Here is a 20598-nt window from a genome sequence, read left to right on the forward strand (position 1 = left end):
CCAGAGAGTCCGGAATAGAATGTCCCCTGATGTACAAAGGGTCAGAAGACGAAGCGCTGAAGAGCTTTTCTATCCGAGGGTTGACCCCTCTGACTAAGGCTGGATTGGAAAGGGAAGGAGTTATTCTTCTCTTTATAGAAGCCAGGAGCGGAATGGACTGGCTGACCGGGGCTTTTTCTTTAATAACTTTTTCTACAAAGTCTATGTCCAGAAGAGTCTCCACTGTGTCTATTTCAAAATGCGCTGCTGCCTTGCGCAATAGTGCATTAAGTGAAGGCTGGTCATCTATGGGGGAGGTGTTCCCAATAGGCGAGTCCTTGGGAGGAGAAGGATGAAAGACATCAGGGTCTGAGTGCACTGATGGGGATTGCCAAGGCTGCACTGATGGGGAGTGCCAGGGCTGTGAGGTAGCTGTATCTTCCTCAAAAGCTCCTGCGCTAGTGTAAGGGTCTTCCTCAAACCTCTCCTCCTCATGTTCTCCCTCTCCACCTAAACACTCCTCATCTTCCTGGAGGTATTGCTCCTCTTCAGTGAGGTCATATGCATCTGTAGAAGGGGGAAACAGCCTAGGAATCTTGACCCTAGGGTCATCCTGGGTCCATTCTCTTGGTCTTTTGGGTGTGGGTGGGTTTTGGCTACCCAAAAACCTCTCCATCTTTTCCATACAAGAATGGAGTCTTTCCATGGTCTCATGGGGAACCCCTGAATAGTCGAGGGGGGAAATCAGTGTTATCACCTTCAAAACGCTTCAAACGCTCCCACAACGTCGACGAAAGGTTTCCGTCGCCCTCAGAAAAGCCTTCCGGTAGTTCAGAAGTGCCTTTAGATGGATGGGGCAGTTCCTGGCTACTCTTGTGCTTTTTCGGCGTTTCTATTTCCTTGGATGCGGTATTCGACGTCTGTTTCGTCGTCCGCTTACGTTTGTCCTCGGAAACAATTCTCGCCAGACTCTCGACGACGAGTTCGTCAGTCGAGGGTTCAAGAGTCGGCGTTGCCTGCGTTGCGCGTTGTTTTTCGACGGCCGCTCTATGGAGCGTTACGTCGGATGTTTTTGAGGTAGCGCCCATATTAGATGAAAGCCCAATCGCTGGTCGCGGCTGCGTTTTTGAGGGTGGGGCTTGAGACCCTTGCGGTCTGAGGTCGACGCCGGAGTGCCCTGCGTCCCCTTCGGCGCTGGTGGATCCTTCGTCCTGGACGAAGAAGAGCCGTGGGTTGTGTGCTTAGGCCTATGGGGTCTGTGTGCGTCCTTGTCGCCGGGGTGTTCATCCCCATAAGCAGGGCGTGAGCCGAGCCCGTCGGGCCCGGGGACGGACGTCGAGGAGCGCGAGCGCTCCTTCTGGGGGTTAATGACTTCCGTAACGGACGTCGAGTTATCACCCTCCTCGTCACTTTCTGTAACAGCGGCGGCGGGTGAGGAAACTGACTTCGACATAGCGTAGTCTGCCCACCTCTTAACTTTCCGTTCTTTAAAAGTTCTTGGTTTCAAGAGCTTACAGGCCGCGCAGCTGTCCTCTTTATGATCGAGGGGCAAGCAACGATTACAGAGCTTGTGTTTGTCCTTCCAAGTGTATTTGCCCCTACAGCGTGGGCAAAACTTAAAAGGTGTCCTCTCCATAGCTGAGGCAATAAAAACTGGTGATAACAACCCCAAGGGAAAGATAGGGGAGAAAGAAAGACATTCTCGACGAGAAGGTAAAAGTTCGAAACCCCCACTCTCCCTACTGTATGTTGGCCGGCGAGGCCTGGCCACGTGTTCGGCAGCGCCGAAGGATCCCCTCCGTCTCTTCTCCTCCGTCGAAAACTTGCTCGTCGAGGGGAGGGATCTTTTAACAGTAAGTATATATTAAGGACCGAGGTCCGTAGTAATTGTTTAGTAATGTCTCTCTAGGAGCTCCGGTAAGGCGACCATAAGCTGGGCGGAAAAAAACAATCTGAGGGACCTCGACGCGTGAGGGATTGTGGGTACAACGCACGTCACTATAGGGATAGTGTTACAGACACGCCTTGTCGACGTCCCCTTTTCGACTACGAAAAACAAAATGCAATACTCCGCAGTGACCACTGGATGTCGGACCTATGCACAGCATGTGATTCTAAGCAGATTAACAAACATCAGAAATATATATATATGATACACTACTCACCGTAATCGTATTTCTGATGCTTGTATCAGCTTAGATTCACATGCTGTGCATAGGCCGACATCTAGTGGAAGCTGCAGAGTATTACATTTTCTTTTTCGAAACTCAAAAATGGGCGTCGACACAGGGCGTGCCAGTAATACTTGGCCACAGCCTTCTGTGGACAGCGCTCTTAGTGCCCAGCAGGGCAAGGTGCAAGTGCTTACTTAACCAATGCTTTTAGTTGTTCTATTAACTTAGCTCTGCAAAAGGTGTCTGTTCATGTGAAGCACTCAAAAATGGAGTAATACATCTACATAGTACCATCATATAGAGACTGCAGGCCTTGAAGCAATGGTTAACCTTGCACATTGAACAAGGACCGATCAAACTCGCATTACAAATCCCTTTGGTAGTGAGAATTAAAAAATGTGCCGTTACTTCTTTAGAGGGAGACTGTCACTGAACAGAAACCATGCAACAATCAATGTTGCTTGCAACCTACATATATACCAGTTTTCAAATAAATTACAGTGCTTTGTTAATAAGAACAATCCGGAAGCACCTCAAAACCTTCCTCTTTGCTTCTGCTTTCTCTCCCCTGATGGATTCCTGACAGAAACTGCACTGGTTACCTGGCCACCCTTTCTGATCTCGGGGCCCAGGCCCCGTCAGTTGCCCACCTGCACTGGCAACCCCTGCACCTGGGGACTGTTCTCTGTATCCCTACAGTCCCCCCTATCAGCACTTATCTTGCACTTGCCACCAGCTGGCTGTTGTGATCATCTTATTATTCTAATATCCCATTTACTGCACTTTTCCCTCTCCCCACACACTTTACCCTTTCCCCATTCCCATGCACTTGCGTGTTCTGATGACACCTTGCCTAGTAGGATCGTTGTCTGTCTTCCCTTGTTCCCCCTCCCATGCTTGAAACACCTATGTATAGGCGCGTTATAAATGCCACATCATAACAATCAGATTCATGTCTTACTGTGCATCAGAGATAAATCATGTAACTGTACGTAAACTAAAATTGGGTTGTCATGCACAAGATCCAATTGCTAAGAGCGTCCGCCGGGTGTCTACCTTATTCATTTAGCAAACTCAAAGTTAAATTGACCACAGTGAAAAAGTGATTTTCACAGTGCTCTCATAAACTCAGTTTAAAGTGGACAAAGGAAAAGCAAAGCATTAGTTGGTGTATTGTGTCCAGCCAATTTGCTTAATTTCGTGTTATGTGATGATTCACAAGGTGCCATTACTTCCTCCCAAGGGGGGGGGGGCCCTTTCCCATTAGGCTAGCAAGGTGGGGCCGCTACACAATAGTTCCCCTAGGGGTGGTTAAATGTGGGCTCATGGGGAGGGACTCACCCTCTGGGGACAAGCAAGATAGCCTGGGGTATATGACAGGGCCAGTGTTTAGGTCCCATCAGAGGGGAGTCCACCCTCTGAGGAATTCGACCATCCGCACGGGGAGTGAGCGCTCCCCTGGGCTTTTTTGAAATTTCGTTATGAAATTGGATGGGAGATCAACCTTTGGAAAATGAGTGGGGCTATTCCGCACACATTTTCCTATGCTCGCCGCACAACAAACGCATTCATGTGTACTCTGGGTGGACACAGCCCAGGCGCAGTCCGCCTGTCATGTTCAGCTAGAATGTGATAGCCACGGGTACATTAAAGCATTTCAAGAAGGGGGTAGGCAAAACCTTCCTCCTGTCATGGCCAGCCTCATTAATTGACAAAGGCTCCATGGATCCGCCCTGTCCTTTGTCCGCCTGCTGGTGGCAGCACATACTGATGAGAAGTTAATTGAAGCAGGCCTGCGGGACGTCTGGTCGCAGGACTGCCAAAGGACAGGATACCCAACACCCCTTTTGATATGCATCTGTGTCAACTTGCAGTCAGCTCCTGCTTCTTAGTTTTAAGGGCAGTGAAATGTAATGTCTGGGACAACCGTTTACAGTGGTCATCCCCGGAGGGGGACCCCCATTCAGGAAGGTACGAGTATGTGGTTTGGCAGCAACCATACGTTTGGGCAGAATGCTGTTTCAAGGGAGACCTTCCACTTTTGATCAGGAACCACAGAGAGCTCAATTAACCAGGGAGACCCTTTGATCCACAACAGACAGGACGATGGGGGGAATTTAGTAATGCTTGTTGTCCCCCTTTTACCTTTCCTGTTATAAAGCACTCTGGTTATGACCTCACGCATAACAGAAGATTGTTGGTGTGGACCCAGGATTGGTTAATTAAAGTAGGCTTAGCCTGCACCAATCACTGGAGCCCATTTGGCCTTAAAAGGTGGTGTTTGCCCTCTTTTGGCACATCATCCGCCAACTTTGAAGGAAGTAAGGACTCATTTGGACCCTGGCTGAAGGTACAGTTTCGCCTTACAGCTTGTGCCAGTGAAGGAAGGTCTGGATTTCCAAGAGGTAAGGAAGATCCCTCCCCTAAACATCTCCAAGCGAACAGAGGGAGATACTGAACTCAGAGGACCCGTCCAGCAGCTCCAGAACCCGTACCCAGCCAGCACACAGCAGCATGCCCTGCTAGGTTCTGCCAGCAAGCTTCCTAGGTGGGAAGTGCCAGAGAGTCTCTGAACAAAGGAAAAGGCTGTAGCCTGCCAGCACTCGGCAGATTTGGCCTGTCCACCTTAAAGGACGACAAGCCCAGTGAAGAAGCTAGGAGGAGTGCCACAACAAGGATCAACTGGTGTCCATCTTTTGACAAAATTTTCGAGGCAGTGGAGCCCTCAAACCGCGACCGGCTGAACCACTGACTTGTCATGCTGCAGTCACTGAAGCCGTCTGAAACCTGAGCTGCCGTGTAGGCCAGCCTGCAGCCGTTCGTCCAGCCTTGCATCCCGAACTGCCTGCCGCCTGATATCCGCAATGGTCTCCCGTATTGAAATCTGTTGCAGGAGCTGCAAAGCATCCTGGAGCTGACTCGACCCTATCGAGCATCAAGAACATCCCAAAGCACGAGGTACATTGTGGTTCTGTCCTCCTGGTCCTTCTCCGAAGGCCCCTAGTGACATTTATGGCCGATTGCTCACATGGTGCTGAAACCAAATAACCTTAAACAGTTACGACTGATTGCTTTACCGGCTAGCCTCCTATCAGTATCAAGAGTGCATCACTTTCCTTTGTGAAACGGTCTTCTGGGTTGCATTTTTTGGAGTGTGCTAGAACTGTATGTTGTGATAACAAATTACATATTTTTATACAACCTTGACTGTACAGTCCCTTTTATCATTGGGTAATAATTGTATTTTCACTGAGTGCAACTAACCAACGATCCACGGCCTTGCAGAGATAAGCCTGCCGCTCCGCCCAGGTTACCAAAAATGGACAAGGAGGTTTATAATTGACTTGTTTCCAATCTGTTTGGATCCATTCTGGTGTAACAGAGGTGTGGGGCTGATTGATTAGAAACTGGATTTGTCACACCACAAGCTAAAAAGGGCACCCGAGTGTCAGAAGCCCCATTCCCCACCCCTCCTTACCTGCTTCAATGCCGGCATAGAGGAAGACGCCGGCAGCAGCAGTACAACACAGCCGTCGGTCGGAAAACCTAGGAGGTACTGTGAGTGGCACAACTTAGTCAGCCTTACGTCAGAGGACGCCGAGAAGGGTTGCCATGAACAAGAGAGCACAGCAACTCCCACGAAACCGGCCGGCAAGAGACGTGACCCAGTAACCTTGCAGAACAGGGAACAGAGAAGAGAACATGTGCTGCTGCAAGAGGAACATGAAACTCCACTACCCCACCACAGATTTTTCCTAAAGGGGAGAGGCCCTCTGAATCAGGGACCCACCAAACCACCATGGAATTTTTGTTAGAGTGGAAGACCGCTAGAAGAACTTGAAAACAGATGGTCTTCAAGAAATGCAGCACAAGAGTGGCACAGCCCTTTTAAGCCTTCCCCGGGCCTCCACTGTCACACCCCGAGAGCCAGGTAAGGGATTGGACAGGGTGAGAATCCAATCCTGGGGACGGAGGGGGAGGATAAGGAATTGTGTATGAATGTGTAAGTGTGGGTTAGTTGGGTGAGGACAAGAGGTGGTGGAAGACATCCAAGAGAGCAGAGAAGGCAAAGCGTTTGGAGTGCAGAGGTTATTGTTAAGAGGGGCTCTGTGAAGTGTTTGTGTAAGAAAGAGGAGAGCATGAGTGAAACAGGTAGAGTGAGAGTAGAATAGCAATCGAGTTATAAGTGGTACTAGGGAGTGAGGCAGCCGAACCAACGGGTCAAAGAAATTAGTAGTAGATTGGCAGTCAGTACTAGAGGGGTGAGCAGGGCACAATATCCCTGGGAGTTTAGAGAAAAGAATAGAGAGAGTGGGAGAGTGAAGGTGAGTGGGAGTACAGGAGTAGCTGTTAGAATAAAGTAATACAGAGCTTGACACACGAGGAACAGGTAGAAGTGGGGACGGAAGTAAGATCAAAAGTTGGAGAAGGAAAGGCAGAGTGAGAGATTGGAGGGTCAGTAAGGGAGTGGGAGGAAGAAGATTAATAAGGGAGCAGGGACAGATCAGAGTGTATGCATGGAGCGAGTGTGACATAGGGAGAATGAAGGCTCTGCTCATTACTCCATGAGAATACTAAGCGGGAATAGGCAAGGGAGAGTTAGAAGTTCCCTAGGAAGTCAGATAGCCGGCGACTTAGGTTAAACACTGTTATGTACAAAGGGAGGCTTTCACATAACCAGTAGTTTAAAGGTAAATAACCTTTTATTTGCAAGTTGATGACATAAGACGACCCCCAGCAGGAGGAGTACAATCTTCCCACTAAGGCCCTGCTTCTTCACTGGCTCTCCTTGGAACCCTGCTACATAAGATGCAGTTCTATGTTCTATAGTATCTAAGTGACAATAGACATAGTGAAGGAAATATTATACACTCATGGTTTAACAGGTAAACATTGGAAACACTGCACATCCTAACACCTCTCCTCCTTAAACATAACAAGTAACTGTGTGGGTGAGGACCCACTAAAATTGAAACCTGTAAAACACATATAGAACAACTGAAATTGAAACCTGTAAAATAAATACTATACACTCGTGGTTTAACAGGTAAAACATTGGATGCGCTGCAAGTCCTGGCACAAATCAAGAGCATAGGTATATGACATCTAGTGGTTGATTAGGTAGAGTCACAAGAAAGTCCCTGTCTCCAACTAACTGAAGACAAATTAACATTGAAACGGAAAAGCCACCCTTTCCTTATTCCAAATAGCTCCTCCTTTGACCAACACTGACGAACCCAAGTCTTTCACAACTTGCTTGGGTTCAGAAAACAACGAGGCTCCTTTACGAACTTTGGTGGGGAGCTTGACTTTAATCCAATCACCCTCTTTGACCTTGAGTTCCCTACAACAATTCTTCTGATCATACCTCTCCTTGGATCTAACTCCAGCTTCAAAAATTCTCCTTTTTACACTCTCTAGATCCACATCCACCATTTTTGATTTGCCCATCCAACCTGGACATAAATGAGTATTTGGTTTTCTTCCTCTCAAGATCTCAAATGGACTCACGCCTGTGACACTATGGGTAGTTAGCCTATACTGGATTTGCGTTCCATCACTGTTCTCACCCAATCTCCTCCAGTAGCCACCGCTATCCTAATAGCCTCCATCAGAGTCCTATTAAATCGTTCCACACACCCATTACTCTGGGGATGATATAAAGAAGTATTCACCTGCTCAATCCCATGATTCTCTAAGAATTCTTTAAACTCTCTGGAAACAAGTTGGGTCCCATTGTCAGACAAACACTTTCTTGGAAACCCTTCTCTCCAAAACAGTTGTTCCAAAAATCTGATTATACTACTACTGGATATGTCCTTGAGTACACATACCTCCGGCCATTTTGATAATAAATCCATGACTACTAATAGGTAGCTATCTCTGCCACCACCAATATTAAATGGACCGAGGAGATCCAACGCAATTTCGTCCCAAGGGACACGCGGGGACTCCCTCACTACCATGGGAACTTTTTGCACTTTCAAGCCTTTGTTTCCCTCAATACATTCCACACAGTCTTTGACTTGTTCCTCTATGTCCTTGTCGATACCAGGCCACCAAAATTCAGACCTCACAAGTCCCTTCGTCCTGGCCAGACCTAAATGCCCAACATGGGCCAACTCCAAGACAGACTTCCTCATACCGACTGGCACAACCATCTGGTGACCCTTGTATAAATAACCATCCTGAATCCATAGCTCCTCCCTCACTTTGGCAAAACCATTCATCTCGCCCCTGTGGCTCTTAATTTTACCTTCTGCAACCAGAGTAAGTACTCCTTGATATACAACATCCTCCGTGCAAGACACATCCCACTCACTTTTCTTTAATGTTTCATGCACCTGGAATATTTCTGCACTCTCCTCTGAAATTGTAAAGTCACTATCGTCAGAAATTTCCCTCTGGACAGATCTAGACAAGGCGTCTGCAACCACATTAACCTCCCCCTTTACGTGGAGCATGGTATACTGTAACCCTTGCAATGCCGTGACCCATTTCATAATGCGTCTTGACACTCCCTCCAAACCACCTTTCGTAAAAATTCCAACCAAGGGTTTATGGTCAGTGCAAATGGTGAAACTCCTCCCCCACAAGAATCTTTTAAATTTATCGACACCCCAAACGCATGCTAGAGCCTCCTTCTCAATAACTGAATATCTAGATTCTGGGCCCTTCAAAGACCTGGACGCAAAAGCCACAGTCTGTAAACCTGTCTGATCCTCCTGCATCAGAACAGCCCCAACACCATAATCACTGGCATCAACAAAAAGCAATGTGGGTTTACTTTCATCAAATATTTTCAAAATGGGAGCATTGACAATAGCCTCTTTTATCATCAAAAATTCTTTCTTGCACCGGTCACACCATTTAAAAACGACTCCCTTGCGAGTGAGAAATCTCATATTCCTCGACATTTCTGCTAACCCCTTGACAAATTTGCCGTAAAACTCCACCAGTCCCAAAAATGATAGTACGTCCCCTTTAGACTTAGGCTCCTCCATTCTTTTTATGGCCTCAATAGCCTCCTCCTTGGGTCTAACCCCTTCCCCAGTGATCTCATGACCCAGGTACACCACTTTGTTGGCTTTAAAAGTACATTTTTCCAAGGCAACGGTGAGGCCTGCCTCCTTCAAAATATCCAAAACTCTTTTCAAACGAACATCATGCTCCTTCTCATCGCTCCCACATACAAGAACATCATCCTGATAACACATCACCCCTTTTTCACCCCCAAGTAATTTATGCATAATACTCTGAAACACACTTGCGGCTGAGACCAAACCAAATGGCATGCGAACACACCTGAACAATCCAATCGGGGTGATGAAGGCGGTGAGATCCCTGGAATTAGGGTGCAATTCAACCTGATGGTAGGCCGATTTAAGATCTAGTATGGAGAACACTTTTGACCCAGCTACTCCCACCATCAAATCATCTATTCGGGGAAGAGGAAACCTGTCTGCCACAACCATGCTGTTTAGATGTCTAAGATCTATACAGAGCCTCAAAGACCCATTGCCTTTTCTGACTACAACTATAGGACTGACCCATTCAGATGCTTCTATCTTTTCAATGACACCATCTCTTTCCATTCTCTTGAGTTCTTCCTCTACATCTCCTCTAAGAGCAAGAGGAATAGTTCGCAGTTTTGCAATCTTAGGGACAGCTCCTTTCTTTAGGCGAATTACATGTACAAAGCCCTTAAGACACCCCAATTTCCCAGATAACGTGGTTTGTATCTCTGTGGGCTCTCCTCCCGCAACAGACATTACCTGCTCGGGATGACTTGCCTCAAGCCTTATCTTCAATTCAGCTTGATCACTCCATGACAACAATTCACCCCCTCTGTTGGTAACATACACACAACCTTTGGCCTTCCTGTCCTTAAACTGTAATTCAGCATCAAAGCAACCTATAATATCTATGGGAACATCTCCATAAGCATTTGCTTTAACAGTATTTTCCCACAGAGTACAACTATCGAATTTGTTCCTCCACACTTCCACACTTATCAAGGTGTAGTCAGCACCACTATCCATTAGCATGCGTACGGGTACACCTCGAATTACAACCTCAGCATAAGGTTTCTGCATTTTCACTCTGCCATTGACAGCATTCACTGTAAATACCACTTCTCTGCCATCCTCACAATATGACTCATCTTCATAACTTGCGCTTATTTCATGCACTTGATTTGACCCAGCATTAAAATTTCTACAACATCGGGCAATGTGCCCTCTCACACCACACTCATTGCATATGATATGAATAGCAAAGCAATCCTTATCCGAGGCTATATGCGACAAGCTTCCACATCTAAAGCATCTTCTCCCTGGAAAACCTCTGGATTGTCCTGAATCCCTAACCATCTTGAAAGAATTCATGTCTTTGGGAATCCCTCTGCTATCTTTTGCAGGAACCCGTTGACGCCATCCTCTGCCAGTTGCCGGTCTGTTCTCTTCGCTCCTTTTAGCATTCTGCGAGGCGCGTCTTGGATTCCACGTACTCTGCCTCTGAACAACCTTTGACACCTTCAGCACTGAACCCTGACTCTCATCCAACTTGGGTTTACCATTGTTCACAGTATCCAATTGAAGAACTTCAATGCACTTATCTGTGTGTTCCACCATTTTCGCTATCTCAATTGCTCGATCCAAAGTGGAGTTCCTCTCTTTCCATAGTTCTTTCCTAATACTGTCATTGGAACATTTAATCATTAGCTGGTCTCTCAAGTGCTCATCCTGACAGTGAGTGAATTTGCATTTCACTGCTAAGCCCCTTAAAGCCGTGACAAAATCCTCGATACTTTCCCCATTCTTCTGCTCTCTCGTGGCAAATTTATATCTTTCCAATATAATGTTCTCCTCCACTCTAAAATGCCTGTCCAGTTTGGCTAATGTCCTTTCATATGGACCAGCATCCAAAATGTCAGAAGGCTCCGGCAATCTCTTTAAGACTTCTTGGCCTGCAGTTCCCAAACAGTGAAATAGGAATGCCTCCTTGCGCTCATTGGAGTAGTTGGCACCAAACACTGCTAAGGCATATTTGCTGAATCCTTCCTTCCAGTCTTCCCATCTAACCCTGGATTCACCTGGCACTGCCAGAAAAAACACAGGAGCAGGCACATTTGCCATGTCTCAAAGTTGCAGAAAGAATAACAAGCTTGCAATTCTGGTTTAACCAATAGAGCTCCCACCCAAACAGGTAGGTGACACTAATTAAAAAATAGCTGCTTGGTTATGTACTCACCCTGGAGCGCCTCACCAGGGTCATCGGCGGCGACTCCTTTCTCAACCTTGCTCAGTGTGGGGCCAGGGTGTCCAATGGCCGCTCGGAAAACACACAACCCAAAATCCAATTATAAAAGTGCCAAAGCCGTGTCTTTGCCAGCCCGGTCTCCACAAGTTCAACAAAATTGCAGGGGTCCAATTCCAGCTCCCACAGACCACGGAGCCTCCAGGGGTTTTCCTCTGGCGCTAGCAATGTCCCTCCGGTGGATGCCACACACTGGATGTCAGGCCGTCAATAATCCACTGAAAAAGGCCCTCCCTCAGGCAAGTCAGGCTGGCTCCGCTCCACAGCCAGCACACTAGATCTGTAGAAAAGGCGCTGGGGGTCGTCCTCCGGGTCCCAGTCAAAATCCTCGTCGCCAAATGTTATGTACAAAGGGAGGCTTTCACATAACCAGTAGTTTAAAGGTAAATAACCTTTTATTTGCAAGTTGATGACATAAGACGACCCCCAGCAGGAGGAGTACAATCTTCCCACTAAGGCCCTGCTTCTTCACTGGCTCTCCTTGGAACCCTGCTACATAAGATGCAGTTCTATGTTCTATAATATCTAAGTGACAATAGACATAGTGAAGGAAATATTATACACTCATGGTTTAACAGGTAAACATTGGAAACACTGCACATCCTAACAAACACCTGCACTGAGAAAGTAAAACAGACAGTAGGACTGGCATCAGTAACCTCCAACGTCCAGATATGGACGTCCGAGTTAGGAAGTTGGGAACCAAGAACAGGGCAGAGCAAGGAGAGAGAGGGCCCGCCCTAGCGCAAATTCCACCAAAATCCCAATACCCACAAAGAACTTTGAGATTAACAGCCATTCTGATCACTTGTATTTCAATAAACACCCTTGGACTTTCTGTAAGAGTCAGCGTGATTCTTTGTGATGGGACCACCCTGTCACAGGTACAGCCGACTCAATGTTGTCACTCCCAGAAATTCCCTAACCCTCCCCAATGTTCAGAGCAGCTACATTGAATGCAAACCTATGTATTACTGCGACCTAGAACATAACACCAAAAGTACCAGGACTAGGAACACAGGAGACAAAGACCATTGACTGTATTTATGGTGGTACAAGGTGGCCACATGGAGGCAGGAAGATCCAGTCATCAACAGAGTTGAAGGACTCTTGTGAACCGCATGGGAGGAAATGGATACAAATATTGAAGAGGACTAAAGGACAATCAGACCAGGCAAGTCTGGCCACGGAGACTAGTGCAGTCATAAGAGGACATAGGTGCAGGCAATCTCCAGTGCAGGATCGTATCCTGCTGGCGGTCCAGCAGGAGAGGGACTTTAAGCCGGTGAGCATCTGTGGGAAATCTCGGTTAGGTCTGCCTGTAGAGACCCAAGCTCACAACTGAGGGAAGAAAGAAATTGGAGCTGTGCAGGGAGACGCCATGTTGCGGATCCTGACACAGAGCGAAGCCAAAGAGCCGACAAGGTTGATCCTGGTTTCAGAAAGCCCTGGTGATGTACCTAGAGCCTCGAGGATGTACATGAGACACAGAGGGAACATGAGAGACACTCAAGCAGTTTTAAGTCGTCCCAGTGAGACTAAAGCAGTTATTGGGCATTTGAAACAATTCTTGCTGTATAAGCGCCTTACAAATGCCCAATAAAAATAAATAAATTGGGCCTAGCCACTGTCAGTCATCCCCCCAGCACCGTCATCCTTGTGTCAGTGTCAGACGGACCATCAGTCAAGGGTCGGGGACTCTACCACTAGTCTGAGAAGGGTCTGGGACCCAAGAGTGGATACTGAAAGCATCAGAGGAAATATTCCCCATCACAGTGGCAGAGAAAACCACTGTCCCCCAGAGAAGATTGTGGGACCCCAACAAGCCTTGAGACTCTGCTAATAATAGATTTCAGTGGCCAAGTGTGCATCAAAACTGAAAGCAGTGAGAAAGAAATTCATCCAGCAATACCAGGAGAAGGGAGTCATTCTCCTGGTATCGAACCAGGAGTGGTATTAAAGACGCCAGGGAGAGAGTCATTCCCCTTAGCAATGTTGAGAACTCTGCAAAGTCATACCAAGAGAAGGGAGGCATTATCTTGGTCCAGCACAGAGAAACACCAAGGGAAGGGAGTCATTTCCCCTGGTTTTACTGGAAGTTGTACAGATTCATACCAGGAGAAGGGAGTCATTCTCCTGGACTTCACATTGTATAAAGACTGGCTGAAACCCACAAGCCAGGGGAAGGGAGTCATTCCCCCTGATATTTTTGCTGTGAGAACATTCTTTCTGAACACCATCAAAGACGCAGGATAAGGGCGCTATTATCCTTAAAGGTTTACTATTAAGTTCAAGGATCTACTGTACACGGTAGGATTATAAACTGCCTTTAAGGTATATCCTCATCAGCCCCAGATCATTACCCATCACCACAACAGTCCCCTTTTAAACACAAACATTCTCCACAGAACATCGTGTTGTCATCAGCCCAGTTGTGTTCTACAGCTTCCAGAACAATGCAAATAACAGCAATTGCATTTTTTACATTGGATTAACATCATGAAGAATAACATGAGTCTTGTAACTGTGGCTAACATAGGTCTTAGAACTATGTACAACACTATAATATTTACCTTTTAGATGTAGTGTGTGGGATACAAGTAGGTTGTGAAACCAGACGGTGGAAATTACTTTGATGGACACTCTGGCAGGACTCTTTAGTATTTGTTTTGAGTAGAAGTTAGCTACAATGAGGATCTTTGCTTATATAAAATAAGTCTTTAACCAAAACCATGTCACCTTTGTGTAAGCTTCCTTCTTCGACAAACAGATTTACGGATATTATGTACAGCATTGGACTTTAGGTATGCAGTTTTAAAAATGTACCATGTTAGTCTGAGAAAGAGACACTGACCAGCATAAAGACCAAAAATAGAGTTTTATAAGAAATTTCAAACCAGTTCAGTATCGCTTATCCAAAAAATACAAACATTCTTTATCCTTTTTTCCTATTAATAGCTCATCTCAGAAATCCAACTTTAAGTCGTTTTTTTCCCAAACTTTCTTCTTTGTTCAAAACATCTTGAAGTGACACATGTAAGGACTTTCCAACTCGTTTTCCAGTCTGCGGAGGAGAAACAAAACAAACAAAAGAATGAAAATGTGCAAAGCAAGGAGAAACTGATGAGATACTGCAACAAATAGCTAAAAAAATACAAAAAAAAAACGCATTAACAGTATTGCAGAAAAAGAACCACCTCGATTCAACCAGACTAGCTAATGAGACCATTAAAACCAAGAGATCTTTGGGTGTGACTCGCTTTAGGTATACAAATCAGATACAAAAGTCAGAAAGATGAAGGATCCAATGACAATATGGCACAGATGGAATTGTACCCCTGATTGGCATCAATCAATCAATTGGTCCAATATGATCTAAATGGAAAGACTGGATACAATAAAGGATCTGTGGTGGTTAAAAATGAAGTCTTTGGCCTGGAGAATGACCATAGAAAAGTAGAGTTTGTGATGATTGAGAAGATGGTTTGAGAGGCTGCTGGCAATCCAGAGCCGAGAGATGTGGGTGAAAACAGAACTGGTTGATGAAAACCTCAGGAGGGCAGGAAACCTAAGTCAAGTCAGCAGAAAAATGGGTGAATGCATGCACAACCTGGATGACAGTTTAGCATATGGCAAAATAAAGACTGATACGGTTCCAACACAGCAGATTACATAAGCAATCAAAATGCTGCCTAAAACAAAAGCAAAATGCTGCCTAAAATCAGCGGGAACTACAATACATACACAAAAATGAATACAATTCTATTACTGCCCAAAAAAAGGAGGTAAAAAAACAAAATCACACATATTTGAAGCAATAATAAGCACAGTATGTGCCCATAATTGACTGTTATGAAGCAGGTAGGGTCCCTTCTAAAAATCAAAAACATCAAGAGACATGGTAACACAAAGCTTCCTGGATTTTCCTCGAGAGCAGATTTTGTGTGGGTAAGAGTTGGCAGGCAGAGCTTAACCACAGAGCAAAATAGGACTTCTGGCTGGCTATGGTAAGAAGCAGCAGCAGCTATTCAAATCAAACATTTAGCAGAGCAGAGTAAATACACTTTGTGCTTAGAAATTGGCACAATTTTGTCAGGTTTCCAAGTTATGCTTGCTTCTTTATTTTCAGGCTGAACAACGCATTTTCTTTTGTACCCTTTCTAAATAACATTTTTCTTTCCATGTCTTGGATAACCAGTAGGGATCAGGGTGTATTGTTCTGCTAGCTTCCAAATATTCTTGTGTGTGGCGACTCACTCGGACAGAGTGTGCAGCAAGTCTGGACAAAAGAAATTTGAAAGCCTCTCTTCATCCTTGACGTTCCCCAGGCCAGGATAAAGCGACTTGCATATGCTCTAGTGGAGAGAAGGGAAGATCCCCCAGCAGGGGGATTTTATCCGTTTTACCAATCACGGCTTTATTTTTTTGTATTTTGTTATTTATATAGCGCCTTACGCCAAGGCGCTGTACATATGCCAAGTTACAGTACAATAGTTATGAATACCGAGTGAAATGGTCCATAAGAGAGGAAATGGGAATAGTTGACCTTGAAAGAGGAAAACTAATATAATGCACAATTAAGATTGAAGGAGATAACTCTTCAAGGAGAAGCAAAATAGAGAATGGGAAAGAATAGATAGAAGAGAAAAAGGAAGAGCATTCCAGTGAAGCGGAGCAAGCAAAGAAAAAGAACAAAAACACGATTGAGCACGGGGGTGGGGTGGGAGATGAGGAAGACGAGAATAGAAATTGAGATTTTGAACGAAGAACACGAGAAGGAACATAAAAAGAAAGGGATGCAAGATTAATTCGAACCAAACCATGAAGAGATTTAAACACAATACAAAGTAAGTAAAATTTAAGCCGAGAATGAAAAAATAACCATCCAAGATAGGATAAAGAGGTAGAAAGCAAATACAAAAGTCGTATTAAAAACAGACTTTAAGGGAGCAAGACAAGAAACAGGAAGACGAAGAAGGAAAAAATAAAGCAACAAAAAAAGAACTGAAAAAATAAACTAGGAGAACAGAAGTTTGGTGACACCAAAAGTAAGAAAAGACCCAACTATACGAATGTTACAAGGATAACCACAGGAGCGAGAAATAATAGAAATACAAGTAAAATATAAATCAGTGTCAAGATAGAGACCAAGATAATGAGCTGTAGAGGCCACGATAACAAGCAGTAGAAGAAATATCTGTATCGGAACAAGACTGGGTTAAGTTCTTTGGGAAACTCTGAGTATGAGTTTGGTAATGTGGGTGGGGAAAAGCCTGTGCACCACGATAATTGGTATCTTCCGATTGACTTAGACTCCATAGTCGTATTCATAAAGGCCTGCAGTAATTCTAGAGCAGCGGGCCGAATGGCCTAACCAACAGCATCTTCAAGGAGGACCCTGATATGTGGGGGAAGATCTGAACCATACAATTTGCAGGCATGGTTAGTACGGGTGTGTTGCCTTACTCTTGGGAATTGGCGACAGTAGTGCCCATATATAAGCGAGGGCCTCAAAATGAGCCATTGAACTATAGACCTATCTTGTTGATGGACGCAGACTGCAAATTATTTTCGTCTATACTGCTGGATCATTTAAACCAATGGGTTGAGTCGACGCACCAGTTGTCAGCGCTTCAAACAGGCTTTAGAAAAGGTCACTCAACATCTTTGAACGGTATGGTCATTTGCTTTCTCAAACAAGTTTGGGTGGAAAATGAGGGGACGGTCTTCAATTGATCTCTCCAATGCTTTTCACAGGGTAGACCATAGGAGGTTGTGGGCGAAACGGGGCTTGTTGAAAATATTGATGGGTCTTCATACTAGGTTCGCTATACAGGTTAGATTCAATAAAGATGGTGACTTTTCTTGCCGCATGGAGGTACTAAAGGGCACAAGACAGGGGTGCGTATTGGCCCTCTGTCTTTTTAACTTCTATGTAGCTGACATCAAGGACCTTCTGGATCGGTCAGCTTTTGTATCTCCGAAAATAGGGTCATTTAAGGTTCCAGGTCTATTATATGCCCACGACTTCCTCTTTTTTGACTTTACCAAAAAAGGCCTCCAGAGGCTCCTGAAATCCTTTGTTGAATATGCTGATCTGAACGGGTTGAAATGAATCCAGACAAGACAAAAATAATGCAGCTCACCAAGGGAAAACTGCAAAACAAATTGGTCTGGTCTTTGCGAGAGTAGGTTGAGTGTACAGACTACATGCTTTACCTGGTTTCCTGATTTTTGCACAGTCTTCATGTGGAAGGATCTGGTAGTGTCTAAAGTCAAAGGCGGCTGCCCTTGCTGTCTAACTCACTAAGCTGGATACTAGGTTTGATAGATATTCTATTAAGCCGGAGGGCCTGATTTACAAGGGGAAGAACATTACTAAACTTGTGTAAGATGCTGAGGGGTTAAGTGAGTCAGCTGTGGGCATTCTTGACACTATTGAGGCGGTGGTGTGAAGGCACTGCTTAAAGGTTCCCAACACGATACCAATGGCAGCACATGAATATTGGAAAAAGTTATCACTGTTTAATAAGATTATACTCCAAATTGGCGACACCCTGTACAAAGTGTGGATTCATCTGGCAAGGAATACCACTCTGGGAAAACACAACAATGCTCTGGGGTGGTTTGCTATGGAGTGTGATAAGATTTTGGGGGACCTTGCCTTAGATGGAGAAATGCTCGTCAAACCAGGACAAAGCGAATAAAACACTTTGATAAAGATTGGGTAGAAACCATAGATCGGTTTCACGAGTATTCCTCTATGAAACATCTTTCTACAGAACACAAGAGGAACTAATGCATTAATTATATTTCAATTTCTAAACAAATACTACCGTCACCTCTTGCTAAATTTGAGATGGAACTTATTGGCGTCAAAGGAAGTAAGGCAAGGCCTAGTACAAGCAGATGACTCCCTATGTAGGTTCCGTGGGACACACCTGGAAAAGTTGAAACAAGGCACATCATACTGGACTGTAGTGCATTGGAAGCCAAACGGAGGTCACCTTTAGCTTGTTGCCACAGGATGATCTGTGGCATCGCTGTACTTGTGTTAATATTATTTAAGATGGTTTGGAAATTGCGCCTTTAGTGAAATGTTTAAATGTATCTAAAGCCCAATTAGTAGAATGATTAGGATATTGAATTGGTGGACTGTGATAAGTTTTATAAGAAAGAATTTAACACCATGAACTTGGAATAAGTGACATGGATTTCTAATGAGGATTGCGTTGTCCTATATTTTACCATATATGGTTTTCTGTGTTTGTTCGAGGTTTTTCTTTTTTTGTTCTTCTTTCCTTTTTTTCTTGATTCGTTTTCGATTTTGATATTGTGCGTGAGAGAATTGGAAAGGTTTGAATAAACCAAAACAATAAAAAGAAGAAATAGGAAGACGAGATGGGGGACACAGGACAAAGGATGAAGGAGAAGGAGGAGGAATAGTGCAAGCTGGGAAAAAGAGAACTTTGGTTTCTGAAGCATTAAGAACAAGAAAATGAGCAGGCATCCAGCTCTTAATAGCGCAAAGACAGGACAAAGGATTCTCGTGAATAAGAGGTGTGAAGGGAGAAAGACAAAAAGAGCTGGGCATCGCCAGCATAAAAATGCTAACCCAAAGGAGGAAATAATGGCAGCAAGAAGGTACGTGTAAAGAGAAAAAAGGAAAGAACCAAGAACAGAACCTTAGACACCATGAGAAAGAGAAAAAGAATCAGAACAGGTCCCAGCCACGAAACAGATTAATAGTGGTTAGGCAAATAGGAGTGAAACCAGGAAAGCACAGCTCTAGAGAACACAAGAATAAAGAGACTGTAAGAGTAACGCATGATTCACTGTCGCAAGCAGCAGACAGATTCAGAAGTATGAAAATAGGAGTGTTACAATAGCAAGCAGAGAGCAACGAATTACAGACAGAAAGAAGCAGTTTCAGTAGAGGGAAGAGGACAGAACCCAGAATGAAAACAAGGAGGAATAGAGTAAACTGTAACAAAGGAAGAAACCTGAGCATTAACGAGCCATTTCAGAAGCTAGAGAAATAGAAAACAAGTAAAATAGGGTGAAGAAAAATAGGGTGAACATTTGAGGGAGAGGACAGATCTAAAGGAGGTTTTTTCAGGATAGGAAGAATATTAGCATGCTAGAATGAAAGTGGAAAAGTAGAAGTACAAACAGAAATGTTAAAAAGACTAGTAAGATAAGAATTAACAGAAGGATAGATTTTAAGAATAAGAAGAGGGAATAGGATCATGGAGAGCAGCAGTGGGATTGGCCTGTGAGAGGAGCAGAGAAATATCAGATAAAAAGGAGGTAATAACCATAGATAATGAAGAGAGTGAGAAGAAAGAAATGAAGATGGTGAAATCACTGTGGGAAAAGTGGCCACTTTAGCAGTAAACCAAGTAGTGAAATCAGGTACAGTTTGAGTCTACTTGAGAGAGTAATCAGTAGGAGGAGAAAAGACGAGAGTGGTTGAAAAAGATGTCAAGGATGAGAAGACAGATGGCAAGAGATCGGAGTAACAGAAATTCTGAGAGGAGAAGAGCACCTTATCATAGCAGGTAAGAAGAGAATAATGCACAATCAGTTTCAGTGGGACTTACCAGCGCAGCTCAAGGCTACAGAGCTCTTCGTACAGAGGGAAGTTGTGAAGAAAGCCAAGATTGAGGAGGCTTTCGAGTGGGAGAGAATGAAGAAGAAACAAGTTACCTACCTGTAACTGTTCTGCAGCATGGGTCTGGCATGGATTCACATGCTCATGAATATTCTCCGTCGTCAGGCGGGGAATCCTCAGTAAAAGAAAAATCTGTTAGTTTCATTTCTGAACCGTCTTCCCCCTCCACCCCCCCCCAACAACCAATGACTTCCCCTAGCCAATGACTGCCCTCTACCTAAGCCCCTTCCTCTGGCAGCCATCTTCAGATTTGGTAGCATGTAAAGTGGCAGTAGGGCCAAGACAAGAGCTGCAGAGGGGTAGGCAGGAGGTTTCGCATGTGAATCCATGCCAGACCCATGCTGGAGAAGAACAAGTTACTTCTTACCTTGTAACGTTCTTTCGATGGGATGTTCCTCCGACGTATTCCTCATCTTTGATAGATCATCTCCCTGCTTGCTGGCCTCGGAAAAT

General features: G+C 44.9%; 1 protein-coding gene across 3 annotated transcripts in view; it reads right to left on the bottom strand.

Moving 5' to 3' along the window:
• Nucleotides 1–2202: 2202 nt before the first annotated feature.
• The window catches only part of EXOSC7 (exosome component 7), a 261176-nt gene continuing 242780 nt past the window's right edge, over nucleotides 2203–20598 (bottom strand). For 2 of the 3 annotated variants that reach the window (XM_069648313.1, XM_069648314.1), the window contains one exon: nucleotides 14333–14535. In XM_069648313.1, the coding sequence (XP_069504414.1) occupies nucleotides 14431–14535 (105 nt within the window). In that variant the 3' untranslated portion in view covers nucleotides 14333–14430. Of the gene's footprint in view, nucleotides 14536–20598 lie in introns of all 3 variants that reach the window. The other variant, XM_069648312.1, reaches the window with a different exon arrangement.

This window comes from Ambystoma mexicanum, chromosome 2q (genome assembly GCF_040938575.1).
Source record: "Ambystoma mexicanum isolate Mex_15411 chromosome 2q, UKY_AmexF1_1, whole genome shotgun sequence".
NCBI classification, from domain to species: domain Eukaryota; kingdom Metazoa; phylum Chordata; class Amphibia; order Caudata; family Ambystomatidae; genus Ambystoma; species Ambystoma mexicanum.